The sequence below is a fragment of the Paramormyrops kingsleyae genome, chromosome 4, assembly GCF_048594095.1.
Source record: "Paramormyrops kingsleyae isolate MSU_618 chromosome 4, PKINGS_0.4, whole genome shotgun sequence".
NCBI classification, from domain to species: Eukaryota; Metazoa; Chordata; class Actinopteri; order Osteoglossiformes; family Mormyridae; genus Paramormyrops; species Paramormyrops kingsleyae.
Window position 1 is genome coordinate 26,406,406 of NC_132800.1, and position 17,294 is coordinate 26,423,699.

Genomic DNA, 17,294 nt, shown 5'->3' on the forward strand with positions numbered 1-17,294 from the left:
TTCCTTAAAAAGGAATAGTACATCGCCTCTGGTGATTCAATTAATCATTGAATGCTTAGCGACAAATTTATTATGTTTTGACCGAATTTGGAAAATGCCCAAAGTAATGTTACATCCATCCATCCATCCATCCATCCATCTTCTAACTGCTTAAACCAGTTAGGGCTGTACAGAAACATTCACAGATTTATAATTTGGTAGGACCAAGACCAAAGCTGAAAAAAGCAGCCAAAGGCATATTTCTGCTGTTTTGTTTAACCGTATTTCCTAAGTTTGCTTTTGAAAGTTGCCCTTTGACCCCCAACAGGCAAGTGGAGGTGAGAAAAGACCTGCGTCGACTGGGAGTAAGAAGCCCAAGACCCCTAAGAAAAAGAAGAAGAAGGACCCCAACGAGCCCCAGAAGCCGGTGTCGGCCTACGCGCTCTTCTTCAGGGACACCCAGGCGGCCATCAAGGGCCAGAACCCCAGCGCCACCTTCGGGGAGGTCTCCAAGATCGTAGCATCTATGTGGGACGGCCTGGGGGAGGAGCAGAAGCAGGTAGGTGGTCTTGGCTAGTTGCTAGCTATGTGACATTGGGTTTTCTCAGTATGTGTACTTGGCCCAACTTGTGTTCTCCTGCAACCGTTTTACGTCATCTTCCATTGCCGAAGACCAGCTCCAATACTTGTGCCCCGCCCCAAATATCAAGGATACGTCGGTTGCATCCTCGCCAAACGAGACCATTCCCATGGTTCATTGTGCCCCAAGTTCGTTATAAGAATGCAAGTTAACGAGACCGGTCTTGCCAAGAGCGCAAGTACGGTCTTTGCGTTCTTGCTATTGAGAAACACCCCTGGGGTCTTTAGGCCTGGAAGTTGTCTGTTAAAGTAGATTGCTGAGCAGAAAAACAGGTCTGGTTTGTTATCTTTTTGTTTTTGTCAACCACTGTCCACTCACAATCAATCAGCAGTGAATATTCACACACAGATTACTTCCAATCGATTGGAAGGTTCTAGAAAAAAGGTGCTTAGAAGGACAGACATCGGCTATTCAAATACATGAAATTCCAAATGTAAAAATGTCAAAATGGCTCAGATAGTCTCAGCTTGACACAGTCAGTGATGTCAGGTGGGAATACACTGTGTGTATTCTGAAGAGTTCAATGGTTGATCGGTACCTCAAAGACCAGGCGTGTGGCCGACGGCTCCACGAACGCTGACTCTTCCTCTCCCTGCAGACATACAAGAAGAAGACCGAAACTGCCAAGAAAGAGTATCTCAAACAGCTGGCAGCGTACAGAGCAAGCCTGGTCTCTCAGGTAACTATGCAGATACCTGCAGAACATGAAAGGACGTTAAACAACTCGTGGGTTGTAACTTAACCAGCTACCTGTCATAGCTGACTGTTGCAGAGTAATTTCCGTATATGTGGCAAGTGATGGATTTTACTGGGTATATAAATCTCGCCGAGGTGATAACGAACCCCCTTACAGCAAGGCAGTAGATACACGTGGTTGATATATTAGAGGAGAACAATTAAGTAATTAAGTCTGCTGTAAATCCTGCACAGTATTAGGTGTTGATCATCACATACTAGGCTTTCCCCAAGACCTTCATTAGTGACACTGACCAGCAGTTGGGTCTCTCAGGTTAAATGGCAGGTGGGTGTGGCACACGTAGCCCAGGTACGGGTGAAAAGGTATTTAGCCCAGGTACGGGTGAACAGGTATTTAGCCCAGGTACGGGTGAAAAGGTATTTAGCCCAGGTACGGGTGAAAAGGTATTTAGCCCAGGTACGGGTGAACAGGTATTTAGCCCAGGTACGGGTGAAAAGGTATTTAGCCCAGGTACGGGTGAACAGGTATTTAGCCCAGGTATGGGTGAACAGGTATTTTTCTCTGTGTCTCCTTCTCCAGAGTTATGCAGAGCAAGTGGAGGTGAAGTTGAGCCCAGCTGCCCATTTGATCAGCCCCAGACCTTCACCCCCGAGCCCCTATCTGGGACAGGCCTACCTGCAGCAGGCCAGGCTGGGCTCCCACTTTGCGCCGATGGCCCCCACCTTGGCCCCTCATGGTGTCACTGCCTCGCCCCCACCCCAGCATCAGCCTATCGGAATGCACTCCTCCTTCATGCCACAGGTGAGCGTCTTTGTGAGGGTCCAATCACATGAGCAGCTACTGGTCAGCTGACAGGTGTAGGGGCGCCTAGAGCCTATACCAGGCACAATTTGGATCCCCAGTCCTGGAGGTGTGAGGCAACCATGACACCCACCAAGCCACCACGTTCATATTTAGCTTCCCATAGTTCCCCTTGTCCAGCAGCATCTTTCATCAGAGAGGACGTGATGTTTAGTTATACACAGGGGCGGATTAAGGTGTACAGAGGCCCCTAGGCTACAGTAGTCTGTGGGCCCCCCAACCCCGTCCCCCTCTGCGCCAATGGGGACCCCCTTACAGGCTGGCACACGTGGGGCCCCTAGGCTTAAGCCATATCTAGCCTGTGAGTTAATCCGCCCCTGGTTATACCCCACGATGGGGTAAAAACACTCTGGTGTATTCTTAAAAATCAGTGTTTTCCAACCCGGTCCTCCTCCCAGGAATCAAAAATGTGCACTGTTTGGCAGGGAGCTGGGAGGAAGCAAAAACGTGAACTGTCTGTGGGGTTCCCGAGAACCGGGTTGGGAAGCCACTGCTGTTGACAGAGGAAGCCTCACAAAGATGCAGTGCAGATATCATCTTTGTGATGGTATGAGGCAGGGAAACCCTGCGACACGCCCCCTGCTGCAGGGATCTTCCCTGTGGGCTCCCGGCAGACACCAAAACGAGATGCCAAAAGCCCTCGCACCGAAATAACAGCCACATCACATTTACTTCTCCTTTATAACCTAATTTTAAGAGCCGAAAGTGAAACTGAAACTCTGTTCTTCATGCATTTCTTTGAGCGTGCTGCTGAGCTGTTTCCCCCCCACATCTTTGTTCTGGTAGAGCTAACATCGCGCGACATGTCTGAGCCGAATGGGCGGCTTTTCTTTACATTATGAGCAGCTGCCATTGGCCTTGGACAGAAGTGCGACTCTGCCTGCTCAGAGAAAAGGCTGTAGATGGGCCCCATTATCTAACAGCTCTGCCTGTGGCCATCGCTGCTTCGTGGCACCCTGGGTAGATGCTGTCCTCTATGCCCGGCAGGGTTTCCCCATGCAGACGGAATTCCAGAGCGCCGTAAATTCCACGGCGTCAACTCTGACGGCGCAGATGGATCTCGCCCATGGCGGCTGCAGGAATCCTATGGGCCCGGGACTCGACTGGGCTGGATCCTACTGCAGTGCTGGATCTGAGCCACTACCAACGTATGGCAGTGCTAATATCAATACATTTACACTGTGCTAATATCAATACATTTACATTGTGCTAATATCAGTACATTTACATTGTGCTAATATCAGTACATTTACATTGTGCTAATATCAATACATTTACACTGTGCTAATATCAGTACATTTACATTGTGCTAATAGCAATACATTTACATTGTGCTAATATCAATACATTTACATTGTGCTAATATCAATACATTTACATTATGCTAATATCAATACATTTACACTGTGCTAATATCAGTACATTTACATTGTGCTAATAGCAATACATTTACATTGTGCTAATATCAATACATTTACATTGTGCTAATATCAATACATTTACATTGTGCTAATAGCAATACATTTACATTTATTTTTATTTAGCAGGTGCTTTTGTCTGAGGAAAATTGCACATTATTGTGGCAAATAATGCATTAATTGTTCATGAGATAAAACAAATCAGGTATATATTTGGATTTTACATTACTTTAATTTAGGCTACATAAAATTATATAACAGCAAATTATTGGATGCTAAATTTATTTAAAATTCCTGTTTCCCATGTTCCCAAATGTATTGATGCACTCAGATGGGCAAAAATACATCAAAATGACTTTTGATACAAAATATCTTATTTTTAAATGTATCAAAATAAACCACAAAATACAGCCACCAAGCAATGTATCAAAATAAACCACAGAATTTTGTATTTTAAAAATACAAAAATACTTTTTGCATGCTTCTGTTCTGCATCAATCTGTTCATTCACAAGCACACTGGCTCAGATGGCCAGGCATAAGAACAGCATCTTTTCACTGCTTAATGAGATAATATAAATGACACTCAGATAATGGGAAGTCAATCAAATGAAAAAGTAATAGTAACAGAGTCAGAAAGATTTATTTGGTTGTGATTTAATTGACAAAACCGCTTTCCTTTCTTGCACCACAGATGCAAAATTTCCCTTCATGGGATTAATAATGTTCATCTTAAGTGAACTGAACTGAAAAACTGTAAATGAATAATGGCAAACACAATTTAAGCTCTTCACTCAGCAAGATCCTGAAAACTTTTAACATGAATATGCTTGAATGGAGCTTGTGAGTCTTTTGGTTCAACACAAGTGATCGACTGTTGGCTCTAATAACCATTCATTGTAATGTCGGAAAAAACTGGCCTCCCTCCTTGTGTAGCACAATCCTTTCGCACATGATTACATCACGCACATATTATCTGGAAAGTAGTTCTTGTATTTTGAAAATACAAAAATACCGAACATCAAAGTATTTTGATACAATTACATGATCATTTTTATGAAGCAAGTCAAATACTAATTTGACATAAAAAATGCACATTTTATATACATGTATCAGAAATACTGCTCATCCCTGCATACTGTGATAGTTATAGTTTTGCCATGTTTTTACCTCCCTCCAGGTCCCTGCAGAGAGAGAAGCCGCTCTACCTGCACTGATTGGCTGATCGGCGTCTTGCTCCCTGTCCCCTGTCCCAGTCCCCCTGTCCCTGTCCCTGTCCCCTGTCTGTAGGACAGTGACAACGTGGGTCTTTGTGTCTGAACAAGTCGAAGTCCCATCAGGCAGTTTTTAAACATGCGGCTTAACTGTCAGCAAAAGCTTTTGAACATTTATTTTTTCCCACCTTTTATTTATGATATAAACAGCTTGTTTTTGTTGGCAAATTAGAGGGTCTGTTAAAAATCGTGACGTGTCGGAGGTCCAGACAAAGAACCAGCGATAGCAGTAGTTTGGATCGCAGGCCGGCGCCGAATCCAGTGGGTCACCCCGGCTCCCAAGGGCTATCGAGCGGCACATGGAACCAAAATAAAAACCCCGATACTTATTTAATGACCTGCTCCTTATTTAAAAATGCTAGCTATGAAAACAGAGAAGGGCACCAGGATGATATAGCTTTTTATGTTTTTAATTTTTATAATATTTTAATTTATTTTTTATTATTGTTATTATTGCTTTTTATTGTTTGCTCTGGAATCCTATACTAGTGAATTGCCTTAGAAACTGTAGCATATATCAATAAACAAAAGTCCCATTTTCCTTTTTAAATGGATGTTGAAATAAGCTACAAAGGGCACTTGATTGCTTGTTATAACTTGTTATATGGAAAACTTGTAAATACAAGGTATGTCACTCTCTTAGAGTATAAAAACAATTTCTTAAAATGCTTGATCCTTAGATAGGGTCAGTCCAGTTCATTTAAATCTTCAAAAAAAGGGTGTATCTCGTTGTCGCATATTGACATATTAAGCATCATTTAACAAAGCTGGTGGGTCTATTTAAGACGAAAGAGGATTCACAACAATATTTAAGTAGCTGTAGCCTGCATCCCGTGGAGTAGCATTAAACATCGCAGTAGATCGACCAGGAGACGGCGTGTGAGATAATGTTCATTTTGTCCAGGTCTGCCAATGCATACATCTCACAGTGTGCTGACTGAGGTTCTTCACGCCTGTGTGAATCGAACTACCACATCCTGTCCTGAAGCCATTCAGATCCAGGGGGCTGGAGAGAAGGCTGAAATTTGCCTGTTTATTTTTGTTCCTTCATATCGTGTCTGTCTTTTTATGGAACCTGTGTCAGCAATTCATTCAAACTACGAATGAATGTAGGTGTTTGTAATTATCCGGTAGCTTGTGAAGGATGCCTGTCGCCTGCTCGTGGCAGATGTAATCCCAACAGCTCTGTGAATACTCTAACTCTTTTGTTTTTATTGTGTAAAAAAAAAAAAAAATAAAGCCAAACCTGCATTCCTGCAGTCATCAGAGTTGTGTGTTCACAGTATTCTTTAATTTTTTCATATAGTTCTTGAGATGGGACTTCTTCCTTTCCCTTATCGCAATGGAGTTTGTCTTTTACCTTTAGTGCTTTCATTTGTTTTACTCACTCTGACATGGGCCTCTAGACCCACTCGCAACTAGCTTTGGAAGCTAACGCTAACCCCGACAACTCGCACTGGCTTTGGAAGCTAACGCTAACCCCCGACAACTCGCACTGGCTTTGGAAGCTAATGCTAACCCCCGACAACTCGCACTGGCTTTGGAAGCTAACGCTAACCCCCAACAACTCGCACTGGCTTTGGAAGCTAACGCTAGCCCACGACAACTCGCACTGGCTTTGGAAGCTAATGGTCTAGGCACTTTCGGAACACCTCACAGCGGTGTGAAATGTCAACACGCAACTGCTGAGTGACTCAATAAGGTAGGTTGGTTAAATAAGAAAAATTACCGAAAGAGAAAAAAAAAGTTTATTATGAGATTAAACTTAACGTTAACAAGTGAGAGAAGAAGAATATTTATTTAGCTGTTATCAGGGTCATCAGAGGGGCATGGATACCCTGGTAGATTCAGGGGGCCCAGCACCTGATGGAGGCCCTTGGATACATTAAATACTTACATACAATAGGGTAGGGCCCCAAGGTGACATTTTGTCAGAGGGCCCAGAATTTCTTGGTACGCCCCTGGTTATTATTCTTATGAATTTGATGTTCGTGTTTTGTATTATGTGTCTGGCCTCCTGCCCACTCCTTCCCCAACCCGAGTCCCTGACCAGGAGAAGCACTTAGAAGATAGATGAGTGATTTTTTTTTGTATTATATAAACAATTACTTGTGCTGAATGATGCTCCCCGTTCCATTTTGGACTTGAATATTATCAGTACTCAACTAAAGTAATCGTGCGTGCAGAAAAATAATTTTAAACAATGGCCTGTAGCGGGAGTTGTGAGACATCTACAAGTCCTGAACCCAAACACAGGAAACTACTCTATGGTTCCTGAGATGCTGGGGTAGGTGGCTGACACAACGTGTTGATGCCATAGTCAACGAGGGAGTCAAATGTTCAATCACATTCTCACCTTCTGAGGTCTAAACTGAGGGCAGTTAACCAGTATTTCAGACATAGTGTCAAGAATTATAAGCAGGAGGATCCAGTTATTCCAGGTTTAGTGACTGAGACTATGAGGAAAAATTCTCTTAAGGTGTTATGCAAGCTGAACAGATAGAAAATGAGTTGGTTTGTTTCACTGTGCAGATAAAGAAAAAAACGGGTACTAACCATCGCACAAAAGAAAGAAATAGTTGGTGCATTGCATTGTACAACAAGAAAAATGAAAATATATCTTCTAAATATATAAGCTAATTCATCGTACAAGGATTGTGTTTGAAATGTATGAGCTCAGCTCTTTGTGGTGAAATTATTTAAGGAGGACCTGGTGAGTCGCGAATTTCATTATTAGTGTACAAAATTCTACTGTTATTTTAATTTTATCCGTGGGGCTATTTTCTCACACACACACAGAGAAACAGTTAGGTACAATGTAATTCCAGAGCTGACCCTCTGCAAATATGGCCCATCCCCCCAAAATGTCTGGACATGTCACGTGCACAGCCCGATTCAACGTCTGGGCTGGGTTGGTTCTATGCACAGGGGTTGAATTCCAGCCAACATGAAAACAGACACAGAAACATAAGACACTTGAGCCCAAACTCTCCAGCAATAGGCATGAGGCAGCCATGCATGCAGGCTGTGAACGCCACTGTGTGCAGCATAAACAGCGTGAAACGCCACCCAGAATGTTTACGATGTTTACGGGCACTTCATGATTGTCTTCACCTCGCAGTCCTGGGTATTGCTTTGAAGGCGTTTCCCTTTTTAAGACCTGTGCAGTGATGTGCTTTTCTTGTATCGCAACAAGAACAACAACAGTAGATCAGGATTTTTTTCCATTGCATTCTTGGATCTTAAAGTTCACATTTTCGCCCATTTTTGCAGTGACCGATGAGCGACTGTTTTTTTAGGCTAGAAAGAAGTAAGGCTTTCATTTAATCAAAGTTGCTCTCTGCAAATAAATGCATTGTGTAAGAGCAGAGCCTATCAGCATTACTTGTTCCAGCGCTGTCAAAGCGCTTGAATGGGCTTTCTGTGGTTTCACAGCGCCATCTAGTGGGTACCTGCATTCAACTGCAGAGTGCCTAAGGTTCTTGAATCAAATCTTTAAAAGAAGATTTGCTCATGGGTTTTGATCGCATTCACTTAACAGACATTTAAAAAAAAAATTCAAAACAACATACAGTTGAGAAAGCAGCATCAGTCAGTCCCAGGGAGCGACTGGGGTTAGAGGTCTTGCTCAAGGGCCCAGTGGTGAAATCACTCTGCCAACAGAGGGACGTAAACTGGTGACCTTCAGATTTTGGGCACAACGTCCTAACCCACTGGGTCACACACCACATACAAGTAGCCAGCACACACACACACACACACACACACACACACACACCCTTGTATTCCTATCCTTCTGAGGACCGTCCATTCGTTTTTATGGGAAAAACTCTAATCCCAACATGGCAACCTTAACCCTCACAGCCCTAACTTTAACCATAAGTAACCAAACGAAATACAAGACTTTTGGAATTTTTAGTTTTTTGATTGCAGTTACAGATTTTTATAAAATTGAACTTTCTCTTGCGGAGACCGAAAAATGGTTCCCGCAACATCAAAATAACAGGTTTTTATCACATTGTAGGGACATTTGGTCCCCACAATGTAATGTATACCTGGACCACACACACAGACACATACACACACACACATGCAGACACACACATACACACACACACACACACACGCAGGTAGAGATCCTCGATTCAGGCCATAGCAAAATCTGGAAGTACAAAGACTCTGTTGTAAGAGACTTAGGTTCCTGAGGAAGAACGAAATGAACAGACCACAGTGAGTTTGCTGTGTTCATGGGGACTTTCAAATGACCCGGAATCACCCACCAAACTTACCTCATGCTGTGTTATTAGAGCCAATATCTTCATAGCCATCTTGTGCCACCTAATTTCACAACATTGTTACCAGAGCCAGAACTGCCATGGATAATTTGATTGTGCTGCCTTCAGCTGAGTCAGCAACTGAGAACGAGCCAGGGAAAGAATGTAAATCCTAAAGAGATGAGCGCAGGGAGAAGGTCAAGGGCACCTGACCTGAGCAGCAATGTTGCCAAAACCACCAGTAAGTACTATTGTTCAGATTCATGAAGACAGAGCTGAACTGCAGAAAGAAGACCTGTCTTCTGGCACCAAGGAGAGGTAGCAGAAGAGAACGACCTTTAATGAGGACAAAGTAATGTGGCAACGGGGACAGTGACAAATGAACACGGCAAAGAATAATAATGAAGTAAATGAAACAAGAAAAAAGGACCAAAAATAGACAAAATCACAAGACAAACCCAAGACTAGGCTTAGCCAGACCATGCTTACCAAAGATGAAACCATTAGATTTTGCACAGACTTAAGAAAATCAATGTATCCCCTGACTTACTTCAATGGATTCTGCTATGATCCCAGAGCCACGGGTACAAAAGAATTTATTTAGGTCTCTATCACGTTCAAGTCCTGCCTTCTGGCTTTTCAGAGACTTATACACATGTTTCTGTAAGACATCGACACAAGAAGGACTGGACAACTGATGCTGGAAGAGATCAAAGGAAAAAGGAAAAGTAGCGCCCAGGGTTGGATAGACAGAATTCCGGGAATCACGAGGAGGAGTTTGTCAGAGCTTGAAGAAGCAGTTGTTGACAGACAGGTTTGGTATCTATGAGGTCACCAAATGTCAGAGATGACTAAATGAATGACTGCCTCCCTCATGAAAACGAACATATGAGTATCCTGATCTGAATTCTACAGAAGGGCGCAGGTGAGTGTAAAGCGGACACAGGGTATGATCTGTTTGTTTTTGTTTTTATTATAAATACTATTAATATACATAGTTGACTTGCGCTTAAGTAAGAGTAAATGCAGAGATATGAAGTACCAGACATTAAGAGGTGGAACGCCACCAATATACATGTTTATATGCACCGTTTTCCTGTCAAACCATATTATGCTTTTAGCCACACGTTGTAAATCACGGAAAGTTTATACATCTATATGACCTTAGCAACCTTAACCAGCATGCAACCTGTATCCCTCATTCTGAATTTTGTTAACATAACTATTGAAAAAAGATCAAAGTATGTTCATTGTAAATACAAAAAAGTTGGTCTGGAGTAGATGTCGAAACGGTGACCCTGCAGTTAAGTTCACGCAAAGTCGCCTGGAATGACGTGCGAGAGTAGAAACACCCTTTGAAGCAGACTTGGGCTTCATTCCATTTCCAAAAAGTTGAACATAATGCAAAGTTCATGTCCTGGACACACTGGTTAATCAGGAACTAGGTCTTCCTCGAATTAGGGCACGATTCTACAAAAGAAGATGCTGAATAAAAGTTGTGTGTAATCAATCCGCCATGAAGATTGGCAAGTTGAAAACTTTAAAAATAACTGAAGAGGAATTTGTATTAACCCTGTAAACAAAGGCAGAAGTTCTCTCCATCAGAATGACACCAGTGTAATAAGATACCGGTAAATTACTCACATTTCAGAATTTGGTTTTGTGTACATTTGCATTTGGGTGCTTAACTGTGATGTGCATCACAAACCTAACATGTCAATATGTCAGCAACAGTCTTCTTGGTTTTAGGGTCGTAGAGAATTTTGCTTTAGTATACGCAGACCTGGGCCCCTCTTAAGTTAAAATGTTAACTTATTTCCTTAATCTTTATTATATTAATTAAACATCTCTGATTGGCTGGCATTTGTCCAACCTTGGGCAATTGTCCCTGCCAGTGGAAACAAGCCACAAAAGATTACATGTAACTATTTTCCAAGTGTCATAATCAGCATTTGCATCACAAAGAGAAACTGAACTCTAGTTAACTTTTGCTTGCGAGTTAAGGACAGGCCTCCAACACAGCGCACAGATAAGGGATCGGGGGATGAAAAAAATGAAAAACAAACCGAAGATATGAAGGTAATGTTTGATGAGTAAACAGTTACAGATCTGGCTTTCATTCCCATGTGGATCGCGTCTGTCAGGTGAGAGGGACAGATTGCATTTAGTGATGGAGTTTAGGTACCTAAACCTGCTCCTTCAAATCAAGGGGAGTTAGCTTACGTGGTTTGGGTATTTTATGACGGTCCCATGGTAAACCCAGAACAGACAGGAGGGATTTTGTCTTAAAGTTGGCTTGGGAAGTAGCACAGTCACTGAGCACCTGTCCCTGTTGCATGAATAACCGAAAGTGCCCTCGAGCAAAATTTACCCACCGTCCCCCCCGTCGGCTAAATGAACCGATCACCGACAATCGTGCAAAATTTACTGAGGAGGAGCCTCCCATTAACCCCCCCCCGAGCCCAAAGGCCTTGTCACTGGAAAAGCTGCCGACATGACCCTCACTAGGATAAACAGAATGACGAAGATGATGATGAAGATATCAAATGCTTGAAGTAAATGTGATCACTATTAAGGACTTAGGGAAATAACATGGAAACATATTTTTTTAATAAAATCTTAGGAGGGGGCAAAAGGGGGCACCCTCACCAGCCCCGAGCACCCGCCAGCGCTTGGGCAAGATCGGCGATCAAAGTTCCTTCAGCTGTGACATAATTTAGATTAACCATAACTCAAGTCTGCCATCTTCCAAGTCGAGACATTTTACAGTCGTAAATCAACCAGCCGTTACTATAACAATGCCAAGTTATAAAAGATGCCACGTCCTTTCTCAAAGGATTCTACTGCCAAATAAAGTTACAACGTGGGCTTGTTATCTGTGATATCTGTAATACAGCATATCCCATATGAAGTAAGAATTATGCGTTTAACGGACAACAGCCAACAGCGTAAACCACAGATTTCTGAGCCAGCTTGTTATAAAACAGTTCAAATACACCCTTCTCAAATCATATAACTGACTTTAAAAGTTTGTATTTTAAATGTATGTATAATCTGTTCATTTGCTTTCGCCAAAGTATAGTTTTTACTTTGAGAATTGAGATACCCAGCCCCATTACGATCTTTCGCCCCTCCTCAGAATCAGGTCGTACAGTTAAATCTCGTAGGTCGGAGATGTGTTTCCCATTTAAATGCGGAAAAAAAGTAAAAAATGTAGAAGATGACACATGGGCTTTACACGGAGGTGGGTAGATAGCTACTGCAGACTGAACGGCGTTTCAGCACCACCAGGAGATTAGGTGTATCTAACTTTTCTTGAAGGTTTCCTTTTGCATAACAGAGGGAGATGTTGCGGGAATAAAGGAAGCAATCTCTGGAGGGAAAGTGTTATGCTATGGGGAGAGATACTGACATTTGATCCCCACAATGTGATAAAATCGTGTTATTTTGATGTTGTGGCGACCACTTTTTCGGTTTTAGAAAAAATCTGAATGCAATCAAAAAACTAAAAATGCCAAAAGCCTTTTATTTTGTTTGGTTACTTATGGTTAAAGTTAGGGTTTTGCCTATAGGAATGAATGGATGATCACTCACAAAGATATGAGAAATATCACATGGGTATATGGTTATATGAGTACCTCATGATCCCATTCAGTAAGAGCCTTATATGAATTTGCTGATTTATTCATTATCGCTTGTGCTGTACATTAAAGCGGTGAAATAGATTAACACATTCTAGAGGAACTCTTGGCAAAAATAAATGAGCATGTCATGCATCCAGAAATCATCACTGCATGACTCAATGTTTATGAGAAATAATAATGATATGATGGCATCCTTCATATATTTTTAACTGGTTGATCTTTGCCTGGAAGTTCTGTGGCAGACCTTCTCTGACCCCGAGTGACACGTTGGGTTGGTCATCATTTTATTACTCACACATCACTCTCTTTTTTTATCAGTGTAATTTCTCGACTCATGCATGTAATTCACCGAACAGACAGCAAGTGAATTGTGTAATTTACAAAGAACCTTTCTCGACTATTATTAGGAAGATCATCTGAGAGATGATCCAGTAAATATTAGCAATGATGGGACTGGCTGTCCCTCACTAAACCTGCTAATTATGGTTAAATCTGTCTATGTAGTAAATCGATAGATTTCCATCCACGATTTTTCTGCATCTCTAACACTTTACTATAATACACCTTTGTACACATTTTATAGGGAAATATAGTAGCAATATACAATATTTACAGAATGTAGGTTACAGTTCTCTACTGAGATCTCAGCCTGTACCTAAAGTCCACATCGTACGTGGGCTGCAAAATGCCCAGGCCAGCGCGGGACTGATCGAGGGGGGGGACTTTCACGCCCGAGTCCAGGAGCTCCATCTCGAAGAAGGAGAGTAACAGAGTCAGAAAAAGCTTGATCTCATGGACGGCGAAGAACCGACCAGGACATTTGGTGACTCCAGAGCCAAATGGCATGTAATAATATCGCAGTTTGCGTCCGTTGCGGTAAAAGCAGGTCTTCTCCTGCATGTTCTCGTCCAGGAACCGGTCATACTTGTACGACTACAGAGAAACAGAAGAGACGGGGTCAGGTGAGTTTGGTCCCGTGTCATTCGTACGCTATGGAAAGGAAGATGAGGAAACTGCATCCGTACAGCTGTGACGACTCACCAGCGGGTCCTCGTAGATCTCAGGGTCGAAGTGCAGCAGCTGCGGGTACAAGGCTATCACGTCGTCCTTGCGGATGCGGTACGACTCCTTGTTGTCCAGGTGCAGCAGGAAGTCCTGTTTCGCCACTCGGACGTTGAGTGAGGCGCTGGACAGCCTCATGGCTTCCTTGATGATGCTGTCTGTGGGTCAATGAGGCAAACAGCGTAACTAAACAGCACATGTGTTCTGCTATTCCAGGCTAATTAGCAACAAGTGAGGTTTAGCAATCATGCAGATTTCGCCCTTCAGTCCCCAGTGTTTCCAGTGAGGTCTATGTCACTGCCGGTCAAAATTCACGTGGTGCCCACCCCCCCAGGCAAACCTCCAGTGTGGTCTATGTCAGCGACGGGCACTCATGTGGTGCCCACCCCCTCCAGGCAAACCTCCAGTGTGGTCTATGTCAGCGACGGGCACTCATGTGGTGCCCACCCCCTCCAGGCAAACCTCCAGTGTGGTCTATGTCAGCGACGGGCACTCATGTGGTGCCCACCCCCCCAGGCAAACCTCCAGTGTGGTCTATGTCAGCGACAGTCAAAACTCATGTGGTGCCCACCCCTCCAGGCAAACCTCCAGTGTGGTCTATGTCAGCGACAGTCAAAACTCATGTGGTGCCCACCCCCCCAGGCAAACCTCCCCGCCAAATTTCACTTTGTCTCAAACAGTGCACTCTACCTGCTCCTCACGCCTGGGGGTAATACTAGCAGTTTGCTAAGTCGCTGCCCTTCCAGAAGATGCCGGCTTAGGTGACCACCTATGTTGCTCAGTGGTTTGACCGACTTTGGTCTATGCTGTGGTGGACACTAATCTGGATCCCTCTGCACGTACCCAGAACAGGCATGTTGTCCAGCTCCTCGCGTGTCAGAGTAAGTTGCGGGCCGCCCGGGCGAGCACACTGCCCTGACCTCTCCAGCGTCCGCTCTACCTCCTCCTTGGCTGCTCTCATTGCTTCTGGGCTCCTGGGTGGGGAAGAGATGGAGGGTTGGAGGGTTATGTGAGACAAGCTAATTGGAGCTTCCCAATTGCAAGATTCCACAAACCACTTTCTCAGTGGCATTCATGACATCGTTAGAAGCCAAGAGGGACTTCCGGGAAATGGACAAGTTCCCCAGCCTTCAGACGTTACCTGATCATGTAGAAGAGGCTCCAGAATGCAGCAGGCAGTGTGTTGGCCTGTGAGGCCCACAACAGAGCTACGTGAGTTCTGGCTTTGCTGATGTCGGTGAAGGTGGAGAGTGTGTCGTTGAGGAGCATGCGTAATGAGATCAGGTCCGACATGCCCTTGCGTCGGTGAAGGTTCTCGTGCAGCAACGTGCGGGCCAGGTTCTCCCGGGCACTGTGGCCACTCTTGAACACGTGGATGGGCAGACCAGCTACCAAGGCAGGGAAGATCTTGTCGAACTCCTTGTAGTTCTCCAACGCGCTCAGTACAAGGGCTCTCTGGGCTTCCTGGCGGGCCAGGTTCTGGTCCTCCTGGCTGCTGAGCTCCTTGCCAAAGAGGGTCAGGTAGCCTGACTCGAACATGACCTTGTAGCAGAAGGCGAAGACGCCGTCTACCTCCCAAGTGGTAGCGCTGGTCTTCAAGGTGTCCGAATGCAACATGACGTTCTGCAGGTTCTCTATCATGTTCTCTATGAGCGAGGGCAGCGCGTCACCTTGCAGCGTCTTCAGGAAGGTCTGGTGCAGGTTCTCGGTGGTGTAGCCGTGACTCGGGTCCATGCTTTCGTGGCCGAATGCCTAAAAAATGACCCGAGGATGGCAGGGTCACTTACGAGGCCACTCAGGGGAAGCCTGTTATTAATGATTCAACACTGAGCCTCGCAATTGGCTAAGCGGCTATCTATTTACCTTGACGGAGGCAGAGAAGTGGAACTTCTTCCAGTCGAGGTGGCGGCCCTGGCGGATGACGGCGTGGTAGGAGAAGGGGTCACATAGGAAGTGCACGTACTGGCCGGCGACCTTGCAGGTGAAGATGTGCCCGTATCGCCTCTGGCGGCTGCGTAGGAACTCCAGGGGGTTGGCACCGAACTGGAGGGCGCAGCCCAGGTACGGAAATAGGCCATTCTCTACTGGGGGCTCGCCGGGCTGCCTGTGAGAGAGCCACACCCTCACCCTCGTGCACCAATAGGACTGACTCGCTCTCACAGTGTGCCTCATCCTCCAATCCATGCTCACCTTGCAGTGCCATACACAGGTTTAGCTTGTTTTTAAAGGTAATAGAGTTGTTTTATTATGGAGCTGATTTATTCACACGATGATAAAATGATAAAGTGGTTCAACCCACACATTCGACACAAAACATTAGCTGTATTTTAAAATAAAGTTTTTATTTGTCAATAATGTTTCTTTTTAAATGTGCATTTTTGTATCTTCAGAAAAAGACACAAAGCCGATGTAACAAGATCAAAGTAGAAGCAGGCATGTGTAGGGGTGTACATTTTATTTACAATAGAAATGTGACTCAGAAGGTTAATTCAGGTGAAGCGGCAGCAGATTGTGTGAGGAGGAGTGGAAGACGCCGGCGTGGAGCTCTTACCTTCTGCGGATGCCTAAAAGCAGCCAGAGGCAGCAGCAGACACCCACCACGACCCCCCAGATCAGGGCAACGCTGATAACCATGATAGCTGCAGGGCAACAGAGAGAAAGAGCTGGACAAGTGTCCTCTGTCTGAGATCCAGCTGTATTTATACGCTCTGAGAGCTGTGATCCCCTCCCACCATCCCAGCCCCCGTTTACCTCCCCCGCTAGCAGAACGCTGGCTAAAACCACAATCGCCGTGGCGACCTTGAACCGGGTCCATGGACACCTGTTGTCGGGAGAGACAATCGCAGGGTTAGGAAATGGCTTCAAGGTCTGGCATGTGTAGGCTGTCCTCAGGTGAATAGGGACGGTCTGCGGATGGTCTAAATGGCTCAAGAAGAGCATGGCCTTGGGCTTCACACCCCCCTGGAAAGGTGGGCCATACTCACTACGGGGGCATCATTAGGTCAAAAGGTCAGTAGACAGTGTTACTATGTGGGTGAGAGTAGAGAGTGTTAAAGCACAAAGCAATGTAAAGGCTTGAATGTCTATAGTTCTCTATTAAAATGCCTCTGTGTGTGTGTGTGTGTGTGTGTGTGGTCCTGTATATATTGATAAAAAAATGTTTTTGTGACCTTGAGGAATCCCCACAATGGGAAAATCTTTTTTTTTTTTTAAATCTGTGGCTGCAATCAAGAAACTAAAACAGCCAAAACTCTTGTTTTTTGTTTGGTTCCTTTTTTTTAAGGTTAGGGCTGCGTAGGGGTTAAGGGTGTCGTGACTGGAATTAGGGTTTTTCCCATAGAAAAAAATGGATGGTCCCCACAAACATATGAGTACAGGTCAGTGTGCGTGTGCGTGTGCGTGTGTTTGCGTACCAACATGCCATATTATTTCTGTTAATCAACCTG

The 17,294-nt window shown here is 44.4% G+C and overlaps 2 protein-coding genes across 4 annotated transcripts in view; one reads left to right on the plus strand and one right to left on the minus strand.

Annotated features, from left to right (window-relative positions):
- Positions 1-6,136, plus strand: part of LOC111852566 (thymocyte selection-associated high mobility group box protein TOX-like) — a 33,271-nt gene extending 27,135 nt beyond the window's left edge. For all 3 annotated transcript variants that reach the window (XM_072710996.1, XM_072710998.1, XM_072710997.1), the window contains exons 6-10: positions 308-538; positions 1,218-1,298; positions 1,896-2,117; positions 3,165-3,325; positions 4,775-6,136. In XM_072710996.1, coding sequence (XP_072567097.1) covers positions 308-538; positions 1,218-1,298; positions 1,896-2,117; positions 3,165-3,325; positions 4,775-4,811 — 732 coding nt within the window. In that variant the 3' untranslated portion in view covers positions 4,812-6,136. The remainder of the gene's footprint in view (positions 1-307; positions 539-1,217; positions 1,299-1,895; positions 2,118-3,164; positions 3,326-4,774) is intronic.
- Positions 6,137-12,641: 6,505 nt separating this feature from the next.
- On the minus strand, positions 12,642-16,511 carry cyp7a1 (cytochrome P450, family 7, subfamily A, polypeptide 1). Its single transcript, XM_023828568.2, has 6 exons — positions 16,400-16,511; positions 15,712-15,952; positions 14,990-15,600; positions 14,692-14,822; positions 13,828-14,006; positions 12,642-13,719 (listed from the first exon to the last, which is right to left on the minus strand). The coding sequence occupies exons 1-6, from the start codon at positions 16,480-16,482 to the stop codon at positions 13,420-13,422; spliced, it is 1,545 nt and encodes a 514-aa protein (XP_023684336.1). The 5' UTR covers positions 16,483-16,511; the 3' UTR covers positions 12,642-13,419.
- Positions 16,512-17,294: the final 783 nt, after the last annotated feature.

What these genes read in the sequence shown, in the direction of transcription:
- cyp7a1 (XM_023828568.2), bottom strand. Translation starts at nt 16,482, where the DNA reads ATGGTTATCAGCGTTGCCCTGATCTGGGGGGTCGTGGTGGGTGTCTGC. An exon ending in ACTTCTCTGCCTCCGTCAAG is followed by an intron (nt 15,601 to 15,711) that starts GTAAATAGATAG and finishes GTCATTTTTTAG; the next exon opens with GCATTCGGCCACGAAAGCAT. An exon ending in AGCCTCTTCTACATGATCAG is followed by an intron (nt 14,823 to 14,989) that starts GTAACGTCTGAA and finishes TTCCCCACCCAG; the next exon opens with GAGCCCAGAAGCAATGAGAG.